The 21,076-nt window shown below is 59.5% G+C and overlaps 1 protein-coding gene across 1 annotated transcript; it reads left to right on the top strand.

Annotated features, from left to right (window-relative positions):
- Positions 1–8,736: 8,736 nt before the first annotated feature.
- Positions 8,737–20,797, top strand: LRPAP1 (LDL receptor related protein associated protein 1). Its single transcript, XM_058719679.1, has 8 exons — positions 8,737–9,007; positions 12,202–12,346; positions 15,080–15,204; positions 16,056–16,176; positions 16,382–16,540; positions 17,540–17,622; positions 19,045–19,221; positions 20,490–20,797. The coding sequence occupies exons 1-8, from the start codon at positions 8,792–8,794 to the stop codon at positions 20,550–20,552; spliced, it is 1,089 nt and encodes a 362-aa protein (XP_058575662.1). The 5' UTR covers positions 8,737–8,791; the 3' UTR covers positions 20,553–20,797.
- Positions 20,798–21,076: the final 279 nt, after the last annotated feature.

Genomic DNA, 21,076 nt, shown 5'->3' on the forward strand with positions numbered 1-21,076 from the left:
GGGCCGGCGGGAACGTGGGTCGTCCGTCCTTTGACCCCCTCGGGAAACACTGTTGCCCCATCTGCTGAACCCGAGGAAATGCAAACCGTGTGACCCAGCAAGTCTATTCTATGTGAACTCTCCGTACTCCGACAAGGCGCGAGCTTATACAGGCCTGTCCTTAGCAGCATTGCTGACAGTCGCGAGGTCGGGAACAAGCCAGACGGCCAGCGGACAGGATGAAGGGAGTGCAGTGTGTTCCCGAGGCCGAATGATGTTCGGGGGCCACTAGAGCGCAGGAACCAGCGCTGCTCGGAAGGTGGGTGAGTCTCACCGACGGGACTTTGACGGAGGAAGAAAAACGCACAAAGGGCACACGCGCCACGATTCCATCTCCATAAAGTGCACCCCTAAACGGTGCCACCAGTGGTGTAAGACTACAAAGAAGGTGGTAAAAAGCCACTACCGGTTTCGGCACGAAGGGGAAGGCGGGGCTTTGTGGTGCGGAGGGGGTGGTGGGGGCCCGTGGCCTTCTGTAGCTTTCTTAAGCCGGACCCTCCCTGGAAGGCAGGGGTCCTGATGCGGTTCACGATCACTGCTATTAACGCTTTCACCTGCGCCCCTTGAGGGGCCCTCAGAGCGGGCCAGGCGGCCAGGCATCTCCACTTAGAGACCAAGACTCAAGTGTCAGCGCGGAGCACTCTCTTCAAGGTCCGGGTCTGGGATCCACAGCGACTCCCTCCATCTTGAGACGACAGCCGTCAATACCAGCTGGCAACCACTTACAAGAGCTTGCGTTTTCCTGCCTACTTGCCTTGGAAGGGGAGCCCCGTGAGGGCAGAGAATCCCGTGCCTGACACACAGGGAGCGTTTGGCAAAATCCGCCCTGAGGACGAACGGGCTCCTGGTTTACGGCAAACACCGTAGAAGCCGGACTTAGAAACGGGGTGCGGCGGGGCAGGAGGAGGTCGGAGAGAGTCGCCACCGTCACGCACCCTCGCCTGCCGGGTGACATCGGCCGACGTGGGTTCAGATCCTGCCTCTGCACCTGTACAGCTGTTTGACCGCCAACCAACAACCTCCCCTCTCTAGACCTTCATGTCCTCACCTGTGAACTGGGGGTGCAGTCCCGCCCTCACAGGATGCTTCCCAGCAGGGTACCAGACACAGCCCACCCCTCGCAGCCCACGCAGCCCTCACTGCCTCCCTCGTGGGCAGGAGGCCGGCGGCCCTGTCCCCATTCAGGAGACGGCCACACGGCCCCAGGAAGGGGTGTGAGCTTCCTGAGACCATGCACACGTCCCTCCCTCCCGTCATCATGAAACGAAGTCCCTTCCCCACATTCCACAGCTCGTTGAGTCAGGGCCTTGGGCACCGGGCTGCTTCCTAAAGCACTGGGCGCCCAGGTGGCGGCGGCCGGGGCACCGAGCACAGGTTCACCCCGAGACCCGGCGGCACAGTGGGGACCTCGCGGCGTGGTGGGCCGGGGGGGGGGGGGGGGGGCGGGGGGGCGGGGCCCAGAGCCGTTTCAAGTGCACCTCGCATCACAAAGTCAGAGTCACACGAAAGGACCTAAGTATGTGCCTCCCTGGGGGAGGCTGGTGCGCAGAGGAGGGTGAACTCTTATAAGAACGTCAATTTTTTTAAAGCCTATTTTCAGTGATTGCTGTTCTGCACCAAGTTTCAGCCTGGTGGGAGTTTCGTGTCGGAACTACGAAGTGGGCGTTTATAGCGGACAAGTTAATTGTCCTTGTGTGGGGTGAACAACCGAGCGATATCCAGGTACCCCGGTGGGGTGCTTCCCGGCTCGGTCAGCACAGGATGCTCCAGGGAGGGCGAGGGGCACTGGTGCAGGGGCCCAGGGGAAGACGGGGGAGGGGTCCCCACATCCCCTCCACAGCTACCTGCCTGGGGAAGGCGTCTCCAGGCCAGCCCCCACCTCCTTGGGAACATGATGCCTGAATGGGCAGAAGCACTGGGTGCAGGGGGAGTGGGGGACCGTCTGGAGCCTGGAAAAGGAAGCTTAGAGCTGCCAACCTCAACCAGCCTCCTTTGGCCAGCAGATCCCACTTGAGTCTCTCGTGGGCCTGTTCTGGATCTGAAGTGGGTATGAGATCTTCACCATCCATTCCTTTTTCCATCGTCACCAGGGATGTGGCACCTAGTTTTTGAGAAAAGGCAGCCTATTCTAGGACTGAGCTGGGAACAAGGGAGGAATTTATCCGTCATCCTTCCATCTATCCATCTGTCTTCTGTCTTCTGTCTTTCCATCAATTTATCCATAGCCCTTCATCTATGCATCCATCCATCCATCTATCCACCATCCATCCACCCACCCACCATCCACCACCCATCCATCCATCCATCCATCCATCCATCCATCCATTCTTCCACCATCCACCACCCATCCATCCATCCATCCATCCATCCATTCTTCCACCATCCACCACCCATCTATCCATCCATCTACCACCCACCCTTCAATCCTTCCATCCATCCGTCGATCCATCATCTACCCATGTATCCATTCATCCATCATCCATCCTTTCCACAAACTTTCACTGAGCAACAATTCTGGGCAACGGGAGACAGAGATGCAGGAGAAACAACTGATCTCAGAGAGCACATGGTCCAGAGGAAAGAGGACGCAGACATAGGCACAAGACAAAGATGCAAAAATGGCCAGCCTGTGGTCCACATCCTGGGGGGACAACTTGGGTCACTGGTCTGAGGAACAGAAGACTCAAGGAACTGGACGTTGTTGCCAGCAGTGTTTGATGCCCGCCATGGCAGCTGGCAGGGGAGAAGGTGGACAAAGGGGGTGATAAGCGGTAAACACATGGTGAGGGGGTCAGCAGTGGGTGAGATTGGGGTGTGGTGAGTCCCAGCAGCTGAAGTTGCCGAGGCTGGGCATGGGGCAAGTCAACCAGACAGAGACAGGGTGGTGACTGCTGAGTGGGTGCTTGAGACTGTGTTTAGGGAGCAGGGAGAATTCACGGTCACAGTCACAACGCCTGGTGTGTGGCCATGAGAGTGGGCGACTGGCATAGTTGGGGTCCCAGAGGAGAGCAGGCCAGGGTTGTGGAGGGATCACCCACCCAGGGATGGAAACCACCAAGAACCACAAAGGGAGAAGCATTAGAGAGAGAGCAGTGCTGTTTTTGAAGGACCAGCGAGCACCCATTTTCTGTTAGAGCAGGGTCAAGGGCACATTCCGACAAAAGGTTCAGGAAAAAGGGATGTTGCTCGTGGCTGGTCATCGGTTCAAGAGGGCACCATGGAAGGTTTTAGGGGCTAGGGAGTGGTGGGACAAGGGGTCAGAGAAGGGGGTATCCAGAGCTATAGGGCAAGAGCTGGCCTGGGGGACTTGAACTTGACATCCAGAGGGAGAAGGAGCAGACCCAGATCAGTCCTCGGGTCTGCGAGGCAGATGGCAACACGGGCCTCACTCCTGCCGGGAGCCAGCTGAGGGTGACCTTGCCACAAGGCGCCTCCTGAAGTCGTGCATTTGTTTTGCTCAGAGAGACGTCCTGCAAGCGAGCTGCCCCTGCTTTAGCAGGTGACACATTCGGCCTGGACGCACCTCTTCCTGCAACACAGGAAAGCCTACCTGTCCGTCCTCCTGAAAGGCGGGGGCCCTCGCCCTGGGGCTCCCTGGCACCATGTTTGTGTCTGGACATACGCCCCTTCACCCTCACTCGGCTCCACCCGGAGCCCTCCGCATCCAGCCTGGGCCACGGGTGTGGGAGAAGGGTGGTTGTGCCGCTTGAAGAAGGCTTTGGCTCTACTGTGGCTTCTCTCTCCCTGCGAGTTTTAGGTCTGGTCTCCATTTTTTTTTAATGTTTTTTTTTTTTTTTTTGAGAGAGACAGAGACAGAGTGCAAGCAAGGGAGGGGCAGAGAGAGAGGAAGACACAGAATCGGAAGCAGGCTCCAGGCTCTGCGCTGTCAGCACAGAGCCCGACGTGGGCACGTGAACCGTGAGATCATGACCTGAGCCAAAGTTGGGCGCTTAACCGCCTGAGCCAACTCATTTGCATATCTGGAATATCTTTATTAAGAGACTCTTGTTGATATTTACATACTTTCTTGGTAGTGTGGCTGGGTATAGAATTCTAGGTCACAGGTCGTGATCCTTCAGCAATTTAAGATTCACTGGAACTGTTGCTATCAAAAAGTCTGAAGGTTATTTTATACCGTTTACTGATTTTTCTCCTCAAAAGCTTATGAAATTTTATTTTTGCCTCCAGTGTTCTGAAATGTCACATTAATCTGCCTCAGTGTGGGTCTATTTTTATTCATTGTGAAAGTCACTTGATGGGTCCTTTCAACCTGGCAACTTCTGTCCTCTGGATCTTGAAATTTGTCTCGAATTATTTCTTCAATAGTTCTACCGCTCCTCACTTTCTCTCTCCTTTCTGAAACGTCTGTTAATCAAGCTCCAGGTCTCCTGAATTGGAAATCTAGGGTTTCTTCTTGTCTATTCTTTTCCTATCTGTCTTCTCTTCATTCCTTCAATCTCCTTTATCAGAGATTTCTTCAATATTATTTTCCTATATTCTACTTGGGTTTTTATTTCTGCTCTCATGTTTGTAGTTTCCAATAGCTGCTCTTGTTCTCTGAATTATACATATTTTCCTTCTAAGACATCATATGTTACATGTAATTCTACAATTGTGTGTGCATGCATGTGTGTGTTCTGTGGATCTCACACCTTCTCCTGTCTCTGTGAGGGTAACAATAGTCATTTTGCCCCTTTTTTCTCCCTGCATGGTTTTTGTTTTCTCTTAGTTGTTCTGTTGTTATTGCCTATTTGTTTTAGCCCCTCTATCTGTACGTGTCTCTGCCTCTCTCTTCCACATTAGGAGCTGTCCTTAGATTTGCACGAATCCTTAGCTGACTGCCCATGACCCTGCATGCTTGCATGAGATTTGTTGACGTAGGACCTCTCAGCGTAGAGTGATCTTGGTGAGACCTCGTTGGGTTAACTCTGCTACCAATATCTTTGGTTCTTTCCTATTGAGATGGTCTGACTCAACAGAAACATTTCTTCTAATCTCCGATCTGGAGGCTGAGGACCCAGCCGAGCAGGGAAAGAAGACAGGAGCCTCTACAGTCCGCATTCAGGATGATTCAGTCCCTGCTGTATATGTGCACGTGTGTATTTTGTCGTAAGAGAAACTTTATACATAATGAAACCACAGATCTTAAACATACAATTTAATGGATTTTCACGAATATATACACCCCTCTAACCGATATTTCAATCAAAATATCAACCATTTCCATCACTCCAGAAAGTTCTTTTGTGCTTCCTTCCAGTTCATCCCCAACCACCCACCACCCCACCATAAGCAACTAATGTTCTGATACCTAGTATCATAGATTATTTTTGCCTGATCTTGAACTTCAGAAAATGCAGTCATATCCAGTGTTCCCTTTTGTTTCTGGCTTATTGAACTCTTCATAATGGTAAGACCGGTCCATATCACGTAGCAGTTCGTTTTTCATTTTTTTCTTTTTTTTATACGCGTCTACCACAATTGTTTAACCATTTTCCTGTTGGTGGGCGCTTGAGTTGTTTAAAATCTTTGTCTGTCATGAATAAAGCTGCCAAAAACATTCTTGTACAGTCTTTTTATAGGTACGTGTTTTGATTTATCTTGGGCAACTTAGGAGTGGAATCGCTAGGCTTGATGTGTTCTTCCCAGCTCAGCTCTTTTTTTAATTAAAAAAGATTTTTTTTTAAGTTTATTTATTTTGAGAGAGAGAGTGCATGCGCATGAGTTGGGGAGGGGCAGAGAGAGAGGGAAAGGGAATTCCAAGCAGGCTCCTTTCTGACACAGTGCAGAGCCTGATGTAGGGCTCCAACCCACAAACCGTGAGATCATGACCTGAGCTGAAACCAAGAGTCAGATGCTTAACTGACTGAGCCACCCAGACGCCCCTCCAGCTCAGCTCTTAACTCAGGCAAAGGACTCAGGAAGCAAAGCATCCTGATGGGAACCGAAACTTCCCCTCAAGCAATAGCAGCTGCCCTGGGGCTAGTAAGACCCCTCCTTTCCTCTCCTCCCACCCTGGTCACTGACCCCAAGACAGTGATCATCCTGACCTTCACTGCCCAGCCGCATGGACCCGCCAACCTTCATCCCACGTTTCCTCATAGAAACCTGGCTGTATCTCCAGCACTTTGGAGACCGTGTTTGAGCCCCTCGTCCGCTTTCTTCCAAGCGTTGTCCTCCTGCAATAAGTCCCTTTCCTGTTTCCCCACCACTCACCTCTCTGCCTTTGGATTTTGTCAGCAGCCGAGTGGCCAAACCTGGTCTGTTTGGAACCCCCCGAGTCGGGTGCTCTCACACCCCTGCACCCCGGTTACAAATTCATAGAACTGAGCCAATTGGATTGGGTCATAGAATAGCTATTTAATTGTATAAGGAACTGACAAAGGGTTTTGCCAAGGGGTTGAGCAGTTTCCACTCCCACCGGCAAAGTATGAGAGCCTTAGTGGACTCGTATTTTTCTCAACATACGGCGTTGTGAACCTAACTAATTTTGGCTTTTCTCGTGGGCATGAGGCGGTGTGCTGAATACTAGGGATACGGGGGAGAGCGTCCTTACATTCTTTTTAAGGTGAAAGTGCTCAACATTTCCCCGATGAAGTATGATGTGCATTCTGCATTTTTTGTAGATGCCCTGATTCAACTGAGAAGGTCCCCTTCCGTTGCTAGTTTGCTGAGTGGTTTTATCGCAACGAACGGGTATTGGGCTCGTCGAGCACTTCTGCTTATTTGTGAATGTTACCCGTTGGGGTTTTTTCTCTGTTATTCTATTAATAAAGAGAATTACATGGACCCATTTACAAATATGAAGCCAAACTTCTTTATGTACTGTGGAATCCCATTGGCTAATATTTTGTTATGGATTTTTGTGTTCGTGTCCGTGAGGAATGTTGGTCTGGAGTTCTTTTGATCAGACTTGTATTTTAAAAGGCTAATTCTGTGGGCATCTCGGCGGCTCAGTTGGTTAAGTGTCCGACTTCGGCTCAGGTCTTGATGTCACAGGTTCGTGAGTTCAAGCCCCGCGTGCTGACAGCTCAGAGCCTGGAGCCTGCTTCGGATTCTGTCTCTGTCTCTGTCTCTCTCTCTGTCCCTTGGCAAGTCAAACTCCATCTTGTGGCCTTCACTTATCAGTCCGTGAAATAACGAAGGAGTACAAAGGAGTTGCTTATAGGAAGCAGGGTAGGGCAAGAAGTTATTAGCAAAATAAAAGAAAGGTTTGTTTCAGGCAAGGTCACCTTCCCTTAGGCGAAGGGCTGGTGTCTTACTACATACTTGATCTCGACATCCTTTGGAGGATGGAGTTTTATTTCACTGGTGCTGACCGGAAAATTCCTGGCTGACCAGTTGAAACTACATTCCTGGGGGAGGGTGGAACTGCAGTTAGGTTAGATGTTCAGCCCTGGTTTGGTGGCCTGGCCTACCACGACTCCATTTTCAAGCTGAAGTTTTCTTGTTAACAGAGGTGGCCATATGATTGCTTCTAGGCAGTAGAACGTGAGCAAAAGCGATACCCTGTGATATCCTCTGTGCGCTCTCCCCTTGTGCCCATGGGGAAGCGACCTTAGAAGCCCCATGTTGACAATGGGGCAGCCTGGGTCCCCTTATCGCCACCCAGGGGACAACTGCCTGTTGATCAGTCTTGAGCAGGGAAAAGAAAACACCTCTATCCTCTTGGGGCCTTTATGCATTTTGGAGTTTGTTATAATAGCCTAAGCTAAGTAATCAACAGGATGAGTGCGTTAAATGCTAACAGCAGCTGGAACTTCCGCTCTGGCCAGAATGGAGCACAGGGACTGAATTTAACCTTTGTTGGAAACAAAACTGAACTGAACAAGACATACGAAATGATTGCTCTCACGATGCTAGGCATCAGGCGGGAAGGGTAGCAAAGCACTCCTTGACTGTGACCCTTTCGGACAACACAGGGCCCAATTGTAAAGTACCGGAGGCAGGATTCCTCCCAAGAGGCCCAGGTACTCTCCACCCCCTTCCTTTGTCCTCCTCTTCCCTCCTATGGGGATGTGAACTTTGCTGTAACAGGGTGGGGAGAAATGAAGCAGGTACACACGTATCTCTAACAGAAAAAGTGCGCGGAGTTAACTGTTAGGGATACAGTTCAAAGACACTGTTGGGGTGCAGGCGCCCCCCCAGTCTGGGGGAAAGGCTTCGGCGGGGCGGGAATGAGAAGCCCAGACACCTGGACCGGCCTGGGACTCAGCTTGCCTTCCTCTGTCGAGTGAAGGAGTGGGCTGGGTGGTTCGAAACGTCCTGACCGCCAAGCAGGGGCCACCTTCCAGGAAACCCACAAGGAAGGCTCCCTGTCAATGCCGCTGACACGGGAACATATCTAAAGTTTCAGCCAGACAGGGTCCCCATCTCTGAACTGTCTACTCTCCCTGCGGAGCAGATGGGACAGGGGCCCGGGGCCATCCCGGAGTCCGCGGCGCGCGTGGTCGGGGCTCGACCCTCACTCAACCTCGCAAACCCAGGGAGGGCAGCCCAAGTCGCACTCCGCCTAAGCACGGGCGCCCGGCCTCACGAGGCCGCGGCGTGGTTGTCTAGGAAACACTCACGTGCCTCCGCAGGGCTTCGCGGGCCTCGTAGTCCGCCGGCGGCCTCGCCTGGGCCGACCGCACAAGGAGGGACTACAACTCCCAAGAGGCGGCGCGGCGGGGGCGGGGCCGGCGCGCGGCGGGGGCGGGGGCGGGGCCTCTTGGGCTCGAGACAGGGGGGTCTCGGCTGGCGGAGGAGGAAGATGGCGTCGTCAAGGCTCGGGGTCGGGTCGCGCGGGCTCCCGCCGCCGCCGCCGCCGCTCTTGCTGCTGCTGCTGCTGCTCGGGCCCTGGCCGGCGGCGGGCCACGGCGGCAAGTACTCGCGGGAGAAGAACGAGCCCGAGCCGCCGCCGCAGCGCGAGCCCGGCGGGGAGTTCCGCATGGAGAAACTCAACCAGCTGTGGGAGAAGGCCCAGCGGGTGAGCGGCGGCCGGGACATCTGTCACCTGTAACCCTGGGGCCGCGGGGCCGGGGCGTCCTCTGTCTCCTGCGACCGAGGGGGCCGCAGCCCGCGCTGGCGCTGTGATTCCTGCTTTGGCACGCAGATGCCATGGTTGGGGGTGGGGGTCCTTTGGGAAGACCCTGAAACTCCCTTCCGGTCTTGGGAGACCCGACCGGGGCACTCGTGCTACATCATCCCACCTCGGTGTCTTGACTTTCTGTGAGACTGTCCAGTTCCCGTTGGAGACCAGTGCTTAGAGCTGTAGCCTGGGGGATGGGAACCAGGGTGCTTCTGTCCACCGCTGTGGTCTTGTGACATCTTCCAGTGTTGCAAGACTCCAGTGGGGGTGGCCGAGGGCTGTCCTTGGAGCTTTGGGGTTGAGCGGAGCCCTGGTGGGTGCCTCTGGGCAGGAGCCACATGCGCACTGATCCTCTGTGGTCGGTGTTGGCCCTGCTCAGGGGTGCCTGGTGTTCCGGTGGGGGGACACGGGACGGGATGGGGGGGGGGGGGAGAGGGGGACACATCCTGAGCAGACCCACAGAGTGCCAGACCCCGTTCTGAGCGTTCCTATCGGGTTCTTATCCTGGTCTTGTGATTAAAACGTGTTGAAGCCTTGTCCTCAGAGGTGGGAGGGCTAGAAGGGGAGGGGAGATGGAGTCTCCTGTCCCCTGTTCTCTGCACACCACATTCCTCTGCTCCAGGTGGGACTTAGGAAGGGCAAGCTAAGGTCTCTGTCCTGACAGCAGCTCAGAAGCTGGCACACCTCCTTGAATGGTGCCCTGCACACAGTCACTTCTGGCAGAGGTTTGAGTGGACCCTGGTTCCAGGTGACTTTTTTGCCCCTTTATTGAGATATGACTGACGTATGTATTTAATGTACGCATTTAATGTATTCATCTTGCTAAGTTTGAAGTTAGGTACACACCTGTGAAACTATCCTCCCCACGTATGCCGTAGACATATCAGTTGTTTCTGATGAGTGGCTTTCTTCCTGTGTGTTTGCTTGTCTCTTAATTATTGATGATTTACTTACCTGTTTAATATTGAACAGGTTCTGTTTTGCGTTTGATTTTCTGCTAACTAGCTCTTTTCCATGTGAGGCGTTAACATTTAACTAAGTTGAAGAGAGTAAAACAATCTGGGGAGTGTGCCAGCTGTTTGCATATGAATTCTTTTCCTTTTCTCCTCTTTTTTTGAAACCTTTCTTTTGGAGTGTGGTGGGTGCGGCCAGAGGGAGAGAATCCCACGCAAGACTCCAAGCTCAGTGCAGAGTCCGGCATGGGGCTCCATCCCACGACCCTGGGATCGTGACCCGAGCTGAAATCAAGAGTCAGACCCAGCCAGCCGAGCCACCCAGGTGCCCCCCTTTTCCTCCCTTTCAGTGGGACTCGATGCTGCCGTGTCTGGGGCGTTACACGTGGCACGTCCCACACTGAACTCAACAGGCCTCGGTATTTGGGAGGAAGGGCGGCACCAGATCAGTGCAGGCCCCCAAAGGCTTCCAACCTGAAGCGCAGTCACACAGGGGGCGTGACCGTAACGCACAGGTGGGCCCGAGTCTGCAGCTCATGGGGCTCCTGGCTGGATGTTGGCCCACTGATTCCCCCCAGGGTCCCGGAGAGGCGGACAGATGAGAAAGTAGGAGGTGAGTGGGGACCACAGCGGAGCCGGCTGGCGGTCAGAGAGCACTCCGGTCCTCTCCCCCTGAAGTCCCCAAGAGGAGCGCCAGTGCCATTGCACCATCCACACGGCACTGGGCCGGGAGCCAGGCCCTCGCCGTCCTTGGCCGTGGGTCCCGATGCACACAGCCCTGCGCTTGCAGAGGGGAGACCCTGTGGGTGCCTGGGCTTTGGTGCTGTGTCCTCGGCCTGGGTGGACTACAGGCCCGCCTTTCCCAACTCCTCACCACCCAGCGCCCGATGTGCCCTTCCTGGGAAATCGGTGTGCCCCAAACCGTTGTCCTGTTCCTCCGCCCCGGGAGCCACGCAGGTCAGGCAAGTCTGCAGCCCCAGCTCCCCAGGGGCCTGGCGTTCTCCTGCGAGTGTCCACAGAGGGCATCCAGGTGACCACGGGGCCTGGGATGGAGCCCGGGAGGGCAGGCGGGTGCCATTTGAGGAGACTAGGGCATCTAGGTGGGGGCACACCAGAGGCTTTGAAAGGAAGTGTTTTGGGCTTGGGAGCGGTGGTAGGGGTGTGGGTCCCGGGGAGACTAGTGCCTGCCCCAGGACAGCCAGCAAAGGAGGTGGTGAACCCACAGAGCAGGATCAAAGAAACTTCTAGAGAGGTGGAAGAGTTTCCTGCCCTAGGCCCTGCCATTCATTTGGTGCCACCTTCTTACTCCTGAGGAAATTTCCCTGGCTGTTTTTCAAGCTGGTGGACGGGGCCTGAGCTGACAAGTCCCGGGGAAAGGCGGGAGCGAGCTCTGGGTCTCCTCTTGGCCTCCCTGGGGGTTGGGCTTCTTTCCGGAGCCTCGGGGCCACTTAAGACAGCCGCGGGGCTCATCCCGCCTCACCCCAGGCTGGGTCAGGGAACAGAGACAGCACCGAGAGCCTCTTGTCGTTGTGGCGTCATTAGCGAGTGGCTTGTGGGTGGGGGCATCCGTGAGCCTCATTCACTAACTGGTTTTCTTTTGATGCGGACGTTGTCCATAACTTAGTGAGCCGGTCTCCCCTAGTCGCAGTTTATTTTCTATCCTAGTTACATAACACAAGGAAAAGGGAAAGGTTTCCTCCCCGTGCTCTGCATTCTGTCCCTGCATCCCCCCCCCCCACCCCCGTATCGGGGGCCCCGCGGAGGCCCCCAGCGTCCGGGTGGGAGGCGGGGCGTCCTGGTGCAGGAGCCAGCCCGTCGCTGGGGTGGTGTCCTCAGGAGGACTGGCAGCCCCCGGGGCTCAAGCCGCTGGCGGTGGGCAGGCCCTCGCTGGGCGTTTCTAGGTCATGCCATGCAGTGGACATCTGGTGAGGCTGGCGAGGCTCCGTGTCCCGCAGGCGGCAGTGCCCTGAGGTTCTCGAACGGGAGCACGTGGGACGTGTCGACTGCCCGGGACCCTGACTCCTGCTGCTCGTGTCTTGTTGTCTCCTGGCCACCCTCTCTCGGGTCGCCGTCTCCGGGGCCGTCCTGCCGGTTCCTCCTGTGGCCGGTTGTCAGAAACCTTCTGCTCTCATTCCGTAGCTCCAGCTCTCCCCCGTGAAACTGTCCGAGCTCCATGCAGACCTGAAAATGCAAGAGAGAGAGGAGTTCGCCTGGAAGAAGCTGAAGGCCGAGGGCCTCGACGCAGACGGAGAGAGAGCAGCCAAGCTCCTACGCAACCTCAGCGGTACCTTCCTTTCCTTTTCTGTGCGGGGGGAGCCCTGGCCGCCGATTCTGACGTGGTCCGGGGCGGGTCCTCCGAGGAGCGGCCCTCAGCCGTGGACACGGCTGCCGGGCCGTTTGGGGAGGCTCTCGGCAGATTGCGGGGAGAGTCAGGGCAGGGGTGCCCGGACGCGTTGGCGCTCGGCGGCTGACGGCCCCGGAGCTGCGTGGCCTGGGAAGGAGGCCGGGGCCACCGAGTTGCCCATGGTCACCAGGCAGAGTCCATAGGGAGGTTCCCGGAGTCTGGAGGTATGGGGAGGTAGATTTCAGGTCTGTACTGAAAATAATTTCTTTTTTTTCTTTTAAGTGTATTTCTGTAATTTGAGGGGGGGAGGGGCAGAGAGAGAGACAGAGAGAGAATCCCAAGCAGGTTTCACGCTGTCCGCACAGAGCCCAACGTGGGGCCTGATCTCAGGAGATCACGACCTGAGCCGAAATCGAGAGTTGGATGCTTAACCGACTGAGCCCCCCAGGCGCCCCAAAGATAATTTTCTAACAGTTACGGTGGAACGTAGTGAGCTGCTTGCTGCAACCATGTATTCCAGAAGAGACAGCGGGCATCTGCCTCTGTCTCCCACTGTGCAAAAGACCTGCGTCCTCGGGGCCGAGGGGTCACCTTCCTCCTGTCTGGCATGACTCAGCTCGCCGCCTGCATGCCCTGGGTGCCCCACATCGGCTGTGTCTTGGGGTCTGCTTCCGAGCTGACCGGTCTGCTGTCACTGTAGCAAAGAGCAGAGAGTAGGAGTCACGTCCCTGTTCGCCTGCTCGCTCCCGAGCCTGGAGGCCAACGGCGCCCTGGCCTGTCACCTGCCCCGGGACGTGGGCGCCCTCGCCAGTCTGAGCCTGCTACAGCTCCCCACAGCGCAGCGCCGGGGCGGGGACGGTCGTGGCTGCAGGGCCGTATGTGGCCAGGCCCGGAGGCTGCCCGGGAACGCCCCCCCAACCCCTCACGCTCGCGGAGCCGGAGGCTGGCCTGGAAACACGTGGAATGCTCGTCCTCTGTGGAAACGAGAGTCCTTTCTTGAGACCAGGTGTTCTGTGTCCACTCAGGTCTCTCTGAGGTACTTCCTGTCCCTACTCACAGGTGACAGAGGCTCAGAGGGTAGGTAACTTGTCTGTAGTCACAGCCGCGAGCACCGCAGGATTTGAGGGCAGGGTTTTCTGACCCAGCTGGTGATGTTTACCCAGCTGCCCTGCATCTCTTAACCCCATGAGACCCCTGTGGGTTGTTTGGGTCACACTGTGCATCTGCTTCTGCGGTGAGGGAAGCGGTCTAACTGCTGCTCTACATGTGGCCGCACTCGAACGTGGCAAGACACATAAAAGGCCAAGGCAAGGGGCGCCTGCGTGGCTCAGTCAGTTGAGTGGCCGACTTCAGCTCAGGTCATGATCTCACGATTGTGGGTTCGAGCCCCGCGTCGGGCTCTGTGCGGACAGCTCGGAGCCTGGAGCCTGCTTCGGATTCTGTGTCTCCCTCTCTCTCTGCCCTTCTCCTACTCACACTCTGTCTCTGAAAAAAAAAATAAAGATTAAACAAAATTAAAAAAAAAAAAAAAAAAAAAACCCAAGCTGAGAGGACACTAGGCATGACTGCCCCCGGCCAGTGTTTGGGGGGCCGCCCCCCAGGGCCTGACCTGGAGCTACCAGCAGGAGAGAAGGCACTGGAGGGCCCGGGAACCTTCGTACGTCCTCCTTTCTGGAAGGAAGCAGCCCCCAGTGGATGGCGCAGGGCTGAGGCAGAAGAGCGGGGGGGTGTAGAAAGGTGGGCCGGCCCCCCGGCTCCCTCCGGCCTCCGTGGCCTCCTGGGCGTGGCTCCCAGTCCCGGTGGAGCCATCTGTTTCTGCGCGGGTGGCACGGGTTGCTCGCATGCTGAGGTGATGTGGTGGAAGGACTCCTCGGACCGGCGAGCTGGAGGCCTCCCCCTGCGCAGGCCGCTGGCCGCATCCTGGAGGTGGCCCGGGAGCCTCCGCGTGCCCTCAGTCCCCCCCCCATCCCAGTGCCATTAGCACAGCTGATGCCACACCTGGGGGACCACAAAGTGCAGTGTCAGACCAGGACTTGAGACAGGAAAGGGAGGACCAGGCGTAACCGGATCTGTCCCGGGCTCGCCGGCCTCGTGGTCACCCCGGCCTTGCACCAGCACCTTAGGGAGCAAACCACACTGGACCCGTCGCCTTGTCCAGGCCGTTGGTTTTGACGGAGGGCCCTCCTGTCCCAAGTTGAGTCCTGGACGGGTGGGTCCTGTTCTGTCCGCTCTGCTGCCCGGCCCTCACCATGGCCACCACAGTGTCCCCCGGTGCCCGACGGGGACGTGCCAAGGCTCCAGCGGCCTCACCCGTGAGGTGGGCTTCCTGGTCCATGGGGCCTCTTCCGGCTTGAATGCTTGTCTCTGGTTCCAGTTCATGCTGAACCCAGCACTACTGGAATCCAGAACCCTCTGCCTTCCGGGGTGCTGAATGCAGCCTGAGACTCATGTGACCTGTGTTCTGAGGGGGTCCGGTGTGGCGTCCCCGCTCGGACCTGGGAGGCTGGGGCCAGGCCGAGCCCAACGACATAGTTCTCCCTCCTTCCCCGTCGCTCCTTCCCGTGCTCGGGGGCTATTGCGACTGCTCTGTGGCCAGGTGTGCGGAGCCTGGGCCCAGGGTCCTCTCGGCGCCAGTCGGCCGGTGGCCGGACGTAACACCTGTGTCTCTCCTAGTGATCCTGGCCAAGTACGGCCTGGACGGCAGGAAGGACGCCCAGGCTGTGAACAGCAACTACCTCAGCGACACCGCCGAGGACGACAGCCTGGGAGACCCCAAGCTGGAGAAGCTGTGGCACAAGGTACCCCTCGGGGCTCCCCGAGAACCCCAGAACGTGCGCCCTGGCGTTGAGAGTCAGGGGGAGCTGCTGGGGCTGCCTCTCTCTGCATGGAAGCTCATTGAGAGGGACTCCTGGGGGGCAGTGGTTTCTTCGTGGACCCATGAGGCCTCCCTGCCTTCCTGGGCCCCCAGCCAGGGAATCCCACGAGCCGTGTAGCTGCCGGAGTGAGGAGAGCGAGTGAGGAGAGCGGGCCGATCACTCGTGAACACCCGGGCTCACGCGTGACACAGCTTTGTGGTTTTCTGTGTCCGGGTAGTTGGGGTTTGAGCCTGTGTGGTGTCTGGTCCAGAGAGCTGTGCTCAGCGCGGGGCGGGCGTGCCGGGGCGGTGCTCACCCCCTGTGGTCTCCTGAGGGGGGCGGGGGTGGGCAGTGCGGGCGGTGGCCGGGGCGAGTCCCTCCACTCCTTCATCCCCCAGCTTCTGTCTGGACTACAGTGAGTGGGGCCAGGAATCGGGATTCTCGCGCTAGTCCCTTGTCCTTGGTCCGAGGGGTGGAGCCGTGCAAGAGCAGGGGGAGCGGGGGTCTGCTGTGGCCACCGTGTCGCCTCGGCCCGTGGGGCAGGTGGATGGCGAGGAGGTGACTGGCCTGAGGTCCCTCCCCGGGGATCCTGCCGCTCCCGCGCCTTTGGTGACCGTGACCCCTCTGCTGAGCCTGGTGACGTTGCTTTGTATTTTCCCGCCACGTCCCCTGGTCGGACGGTCATCGGGGCGAGAACGGGCCGCACACTTGGCCCGGGAGCCGGGGTCCCGCCTGGTCTGAGGGGCCGGGCGGGGGCGGGGGCGCGGGCAGGCTCACAGAGCGCGCTCCTCCAGGCGAAGAGCTCGGGGAAGTTCTCCAGCGAGGAGCTGGCCAAGCTGTGGCGGGAGCTCCAGCACCACAGGGAGAAAGTGCACGAGTACAACGTCCTGCTGGACGCCCTGAGCAGAACCGAAGGTGCGCGCGAGACCGCGGCGCCACCCCTGCACGCGGTCCCGCCCCGCCCCCCCTCCCCCCTCCCCCCGAAAGTCAGCAGCCCCCAGAGTTCCCGGAGGGCCACCGGGGTCGGCCCGAGTGCGCCACAGACGGTCCTTGCTGCGGAGGGCGGTCCCGGGCAGCGGGCGCGGCGCGGCCAGCCCCTCACGGCTCCTGTCCCGCGCAGAGACCCAGGAGAACGTCATCAGCCCGTTGGACGTGAGCCGCGTCAAGGAGGACGTGCTGCACAGCAAGCACGCGGAGCTGAAGGACAGGCTGCGCGCCATCAACCAGGGCTACGACCGCCTGCGCCAAGTCAGCCACCGGGGCTACGGCGCCGAGGCCGGTGAGCGGGCGGGCGGCCCCCAGTCCTGCGCCCCGTCCCAGGCGAGCCGAGCGCTCGCGGCCCCGGGGGCGGGTCCCAGGCCACCCCTCCGCGTGCTCCGCCCCCGCGCTGGTCCGTCCGCTCCCGCCCACGCCCCCCGCCTCAGCCCGCGCAGCCGGCCGGGAACCTTGCCTGGGTGCCCCTTTCCCCAGGCTTCTGGCTCGTCCGTGTGTTCTCCGTCACGGGCTCGGGGGAGCGTCGGTGTGGCAGGTGCTTTCCTTGACCTGGGGACGCGGCAGGTCGGGGACACGGTGCCAGGTCAGGGACATGGTGCTGGGGCCGCCCACGCGGTGCGGGTAACTCTGACCGCCCCTCCCCGCCTGAACCACTCCCTCCCAGGAGGGACCCGGCCCAATGACTCTGCTTCCCCTGTGGTGCGCCGGGTCCTTCGAGAACACTCCCCGTGAAGCCCGTTGAGGGCCCAGGGCAGGAAGGGTCCGCTGAGGGAGGGGCGGGCGGCTGGGCCTGGCTTGCTCCGGGCTTCCTCCAGGGCTGGAGGACAGGTGACTGGCCCAGCAGGGCCCCCATCGCCATGTTGGCACAGGAGTGCTGGCTGGGGTCAGGGGTCCCTTCCAGGTGCTTGGTTTTGCCCTGGAGACAGGACGGGCAGTGGCCTGAGTTTCAGCCCAGAACCGTGGGTAGCCTGACACAGTCCTGACCCAGAGGCCCCAAGACTCCCGCGCCCTCTCCCCCGATTTCTGCCCGAGGTGGCTGTGCACCAAGGGAGACCCTCCCTGTCGGAGGTGCGGGTTAACGCTCTTGCGCAACCCGGGGCAGTGAGAGTGTCGCCAGGGCCGCGTGCTAACGGGGCCTTGAGCCACAGACTGAACGCACGTGGGAACAATGCTCAGTGTGCTTCCCGAGGACACCGGATGCACGCGTGTCCAGACGTGCACGCTGCCTCGGGCATCATGGGGGGTGCCTCCGGAGTCACCCGGCCTGCTTCCTCCTTTCTGCCAGAGTTCGAGGAACCCCGAGTGATAGATCTGTGGGACATGGCCAAGTCCTCCAACTTCACTGAGAAGGAGCTGGAGTCCTTTCGGGTAAGCAGGGTGCCAGGAGACGCCGGCTCACGGTACCTGGCAGCACCTTTTAAGCTTTGGGCTGGCGTGGCGAGACTCTTCCCCGCACCGGGATTGACACAGGCCAGGGTTTTCACAGGTTTTTTTCCCTGTTGTCCCCCGCGTCCCTCACCGTGCTGGCTGGCAGCCATGTGGGACCTCCGTGTTCACGTCTGCACAGCGCTGGCCTCCAGCGAACGGAGGGTCCGGCTCAGCTTTGGGTGCGCTGGGTCTGAGGACAGAGGGCCGGTGAGGAAGCACGCGGGTCACGAAGGCCGGGAGGAGAACGGCAGACCCTACCTGTGGCCCTGGCAGTGGGCCCAGGGGGAAAGGCCTTTGGGTTCCCTGAGTGTCGCCTCTGCGGGTCATGCTGTGACCAAGCCGCCACAGGCCAGCGGGTCGGGCATCAGAAGGGCACAGGCGAGAGGCCGCCGTTCGCTAGGACGGGAGCCTGGGGGTGTGGGGCTCCGAGTAGGGCCCGTGGGGTGAGAGGTCATTCCGAGATGTGGGCCCTGGAGGCCGCTGCTGAGCTCACGTGTGCGGGGTGGGCCCACAGTCCCGGGGTCGGGGAGGGCAGAAAGGGGGGCCTCCGAGGAGTCCTCGGCGGGCGGGAGAACCGGGACGCTACGGCAGGAGACGCAGCAGGGAGGGCGGCGGGTGCCCAGCAGAGGTCCCTGTACCGGCGTCCGTCTGCAGCTGGGTGGGCAGGCCCGTCCTTGTGGAGCTCGGCCCAGTTCAGAGGGAAGCATGTTGTTGGCTCTCGTGGGCCCTGGGCAGGGCGCTTGGCCCCCGTCTGGAGGTCCCAAGGGGTTGACCAGTTAGCCGAGATCAGGATGTGGGGGATGAGCCAGCGAGCCTGACCCGAGAGCGCTGTGCGGGCAGGAGAGACAGGAAGGGCAGTGTCGCAGAGCCTTCCCAAGCTGGTGGCTGCTCCAGAAGGGACAGACGGCCACGGGGACAGAGGAGAAGACCGAGCAGTGCAGTCGAGGTCGAAGCCCAAGCCCCAGGTGTCAGGCTGCATGTGGGGTCGGGGCCAGAGGGAGCCAGATGCCCGGCAGGTTCCGTTCGCTGAGGGCAGGGTGCAGGTGCCAGGTGTGGGCAGGTGGCCCGCGAAGGCCGTCAGGTTGTGGCGGGCGCCTCCGCCCGTGGGCGTGCCCCCTTCCACCTTCCCGATCAGGTGGCAGTGGGGATGGCCCCCTGGAGCTGCCCCGTCAGGCCGCACGTGGAGGGGCTCGGTGTGTGCGCCCTCAGGGGGCAGCCCCCTGCTTCCCGCGCTGAGCCCCATCCCCAGCGGGACCGGGTCCGTGCCCCAGGCGGGCGGCTGCCGCCCATGTTCTGGGGCAGCGGGAAGGTCTGCCCGGGGAGTCCGCTGGGGGACAGTCGGCTGTTCGAACGTTCTTCTAGGAGGAGCTTAAGCACTTTGAAGCCAAAATCGAAAAGCACAACCACTACCAGAAGCAGCTGGAAATCTCTCACCAGAAACTGAAGCACGTGGAGAGCTTCGGGGACCAAGAGCACGTGAGCCGGAACAAAGAGAAATACGCCATGCTGGAGGAGAAGACCAAGGAGCTGGGCTACAAGGTGGGCGCGCGGTCTGCGGGGGGCCGGCAGGTGACCGTCACGTCCGCACCAGGACTGCGGCCTCCCGGAGACCATCCCTTCCCTGGCCCCGCGTGTGCACTGCTCCCTCCTCCGCGGGGGGGGGGGTCGTCGGCGCCTGGGGGCGCCTGGTGGGGGCACCTGCTGCCACCACACACCTCCCACCGGGGCAGGGCCGAGCCCTCTCCTCTGGGCCTGTTTAGAGCCAGGGACACCTGTGGACCAACTCGTACTCTCGATCGGGTGACCCCGTGTGGGACGTGAGCCAGGGCCCGCGCGTGTGGGGCAGTGGCTTTGGCACATTCGCGTGCTCGCGGCAGGGGGTCCCCCGAGAATCTGGTGTGGTGCGTGTGGAGGCCTCGTTTGGTCTCATGAGGATGGGAACCGTCCCAGGGCAGCGGCAGGTGGCCTGAGCAGAGTGAGGTCACTCTGGGGCCAGTTCGGTTGTTCCCGGCCGGTGACCTACGAATCACGTGCCCGTGCAGGCACGGAGGTTGGGCTCTTGACAGAGGAGAGCCCCTGGGTCAGACTCCACAGGAAAAAGAGGCAGCAGGGCAGTGTGGACGCTTGGAGGAGGGCTCGAGCCTAGGCTGTTCCCAGGACGTATGGAACACTCTGGGAACAGATGGGATGGGTTGTCTCTGGAGGGAGGGAGGAGGGATCTTCTTCTGTGCCTCTGAATCTGGAGCCACACGGTGTCCTACCTGTTCACACTCAAAGTTTTAAGTGAAATAGAGCAGAAGCGGCACCGAGCGTGTGTGTGGGTCTGTGCCTGTGTGTGGTGCAGCGTCGGGGAGGAGGCAGGTGCCCGCAGGGGACGTCGGTTCCAGAGTGACATCGCGGGGCAAGAATTTGCGGAGGGGAATCCGCTGTCATGGGGGAGGGCAAGCAAGCTTCGCTGCCGTGGGAGAAGGGCACGTGCTGGGTGGGAAGCATGCGGAATGGACTCCGTGGGGCCGGGGCCGACGGCGGGTTCCCAGAGGGAGCCGCTTCTCAAAGCAAGCGGGGTGGACGACGGATACGTTTCTCTTGTTTTTCGGGGTGATCTGTCTCCCGCTGTGTGTCGTTAGTATTTGGTGGTGGTGTCCCGGCCGGTGTTCGCTGCTTTTGGGATTTGGTTTTGGCCGTTTCCGGATGGGTGGGATTGTAAAGTAAAACAAGCAGGAAGCCCAGGAGTTTGCACTTTTAAGACTGCGCGTGTGGTTGTCGGGCGGATTGCCGCTGGGCTCACACTGTGCCCTCGTTTCCAGGTGAAGAAGCACTTCCAGGACCTGTCGGGCCGCATCTCCAGAGCGCGCCACAACGAACTCTGAAGGCCGGGGAGGAGCGGGGCGCCGGGCGGGGTCCGCCCAAGGATGGGCCCGGGCGCTCCGTGGCGGCGCTTGACGCGAACAGAACCTTGGAGGAGGCGTGCTGGGGACTGGCCGGGCGTCCGTGGTGCGGGAGGACGGCTCCGACTGCCCGAGTGCCCGATGGGGGCGTGTCGGACTCGTGAATCTGCCCCCGGAGATACCGCGTCCGGAAAAACATGTCGCGGGATTTAAATCGTCTGACGCGATCTGACGCGTCTTGGTGGTCTCACTGCACCTGCGTCTTGTTTCTTTTTTGCCCCCGCACCTCACTCCCCGGCTTCTCCGTTACGTGACGTGGGAGGGGCCCGGGGCCTCGGGGCCTCAGGGCCCCAGGGCCACGGTCCCCCTGGTTTGACGATTTGGAGTTGAGTTGGGGGTGACCTGGCCCAGGCCCGCTGGGGGCTCAGCCGGCACCTCCCTGCCCACCTCTGTGGCTGGACTTGGGAAGAGCCCACGAGCCCACGGGGCCTCCGTGTCCAGCACGA

Source organism: Neofelis nebulosa, chromosome 3, assembly GCF_028018385.1.
Source record: "Neofelis nebulosa isolate mNeoNeb1 chromosome 3, mNeoNeb1.pri, whole genome shotgun sequence".
NCBI classification, from domain to species: Eukaryota; Metazoa; Chordata; class Mammalia; order Carnivora; family Felidae; genus Neofelis; species Neofelis nebulosa.

Coding starts and splice junctions, on each gene's coding strand:
- LRPAP1 (XM_058719679.1), top strand. CDS start 8,792: ATGGCGTCGTCAAGGCTCGGGGTCGGGTCGCGCGGGCTCCCGCCGCCG. Junction 16,177..16,381: donor CGCCCTGAGCAGAACCGAAG/GTGCGCGCGAGA, acceptor TGTCCCGCGCAG/AGACCCAGGAGAACGTCATC. Junction 16,541..17,539: donor GGGCTACGGCGCCGAGGCCG/GTGAGCGGGCGG, acceptor CCTTTCTGCCAG/AGTTCGAGGAACCCCGAGTG.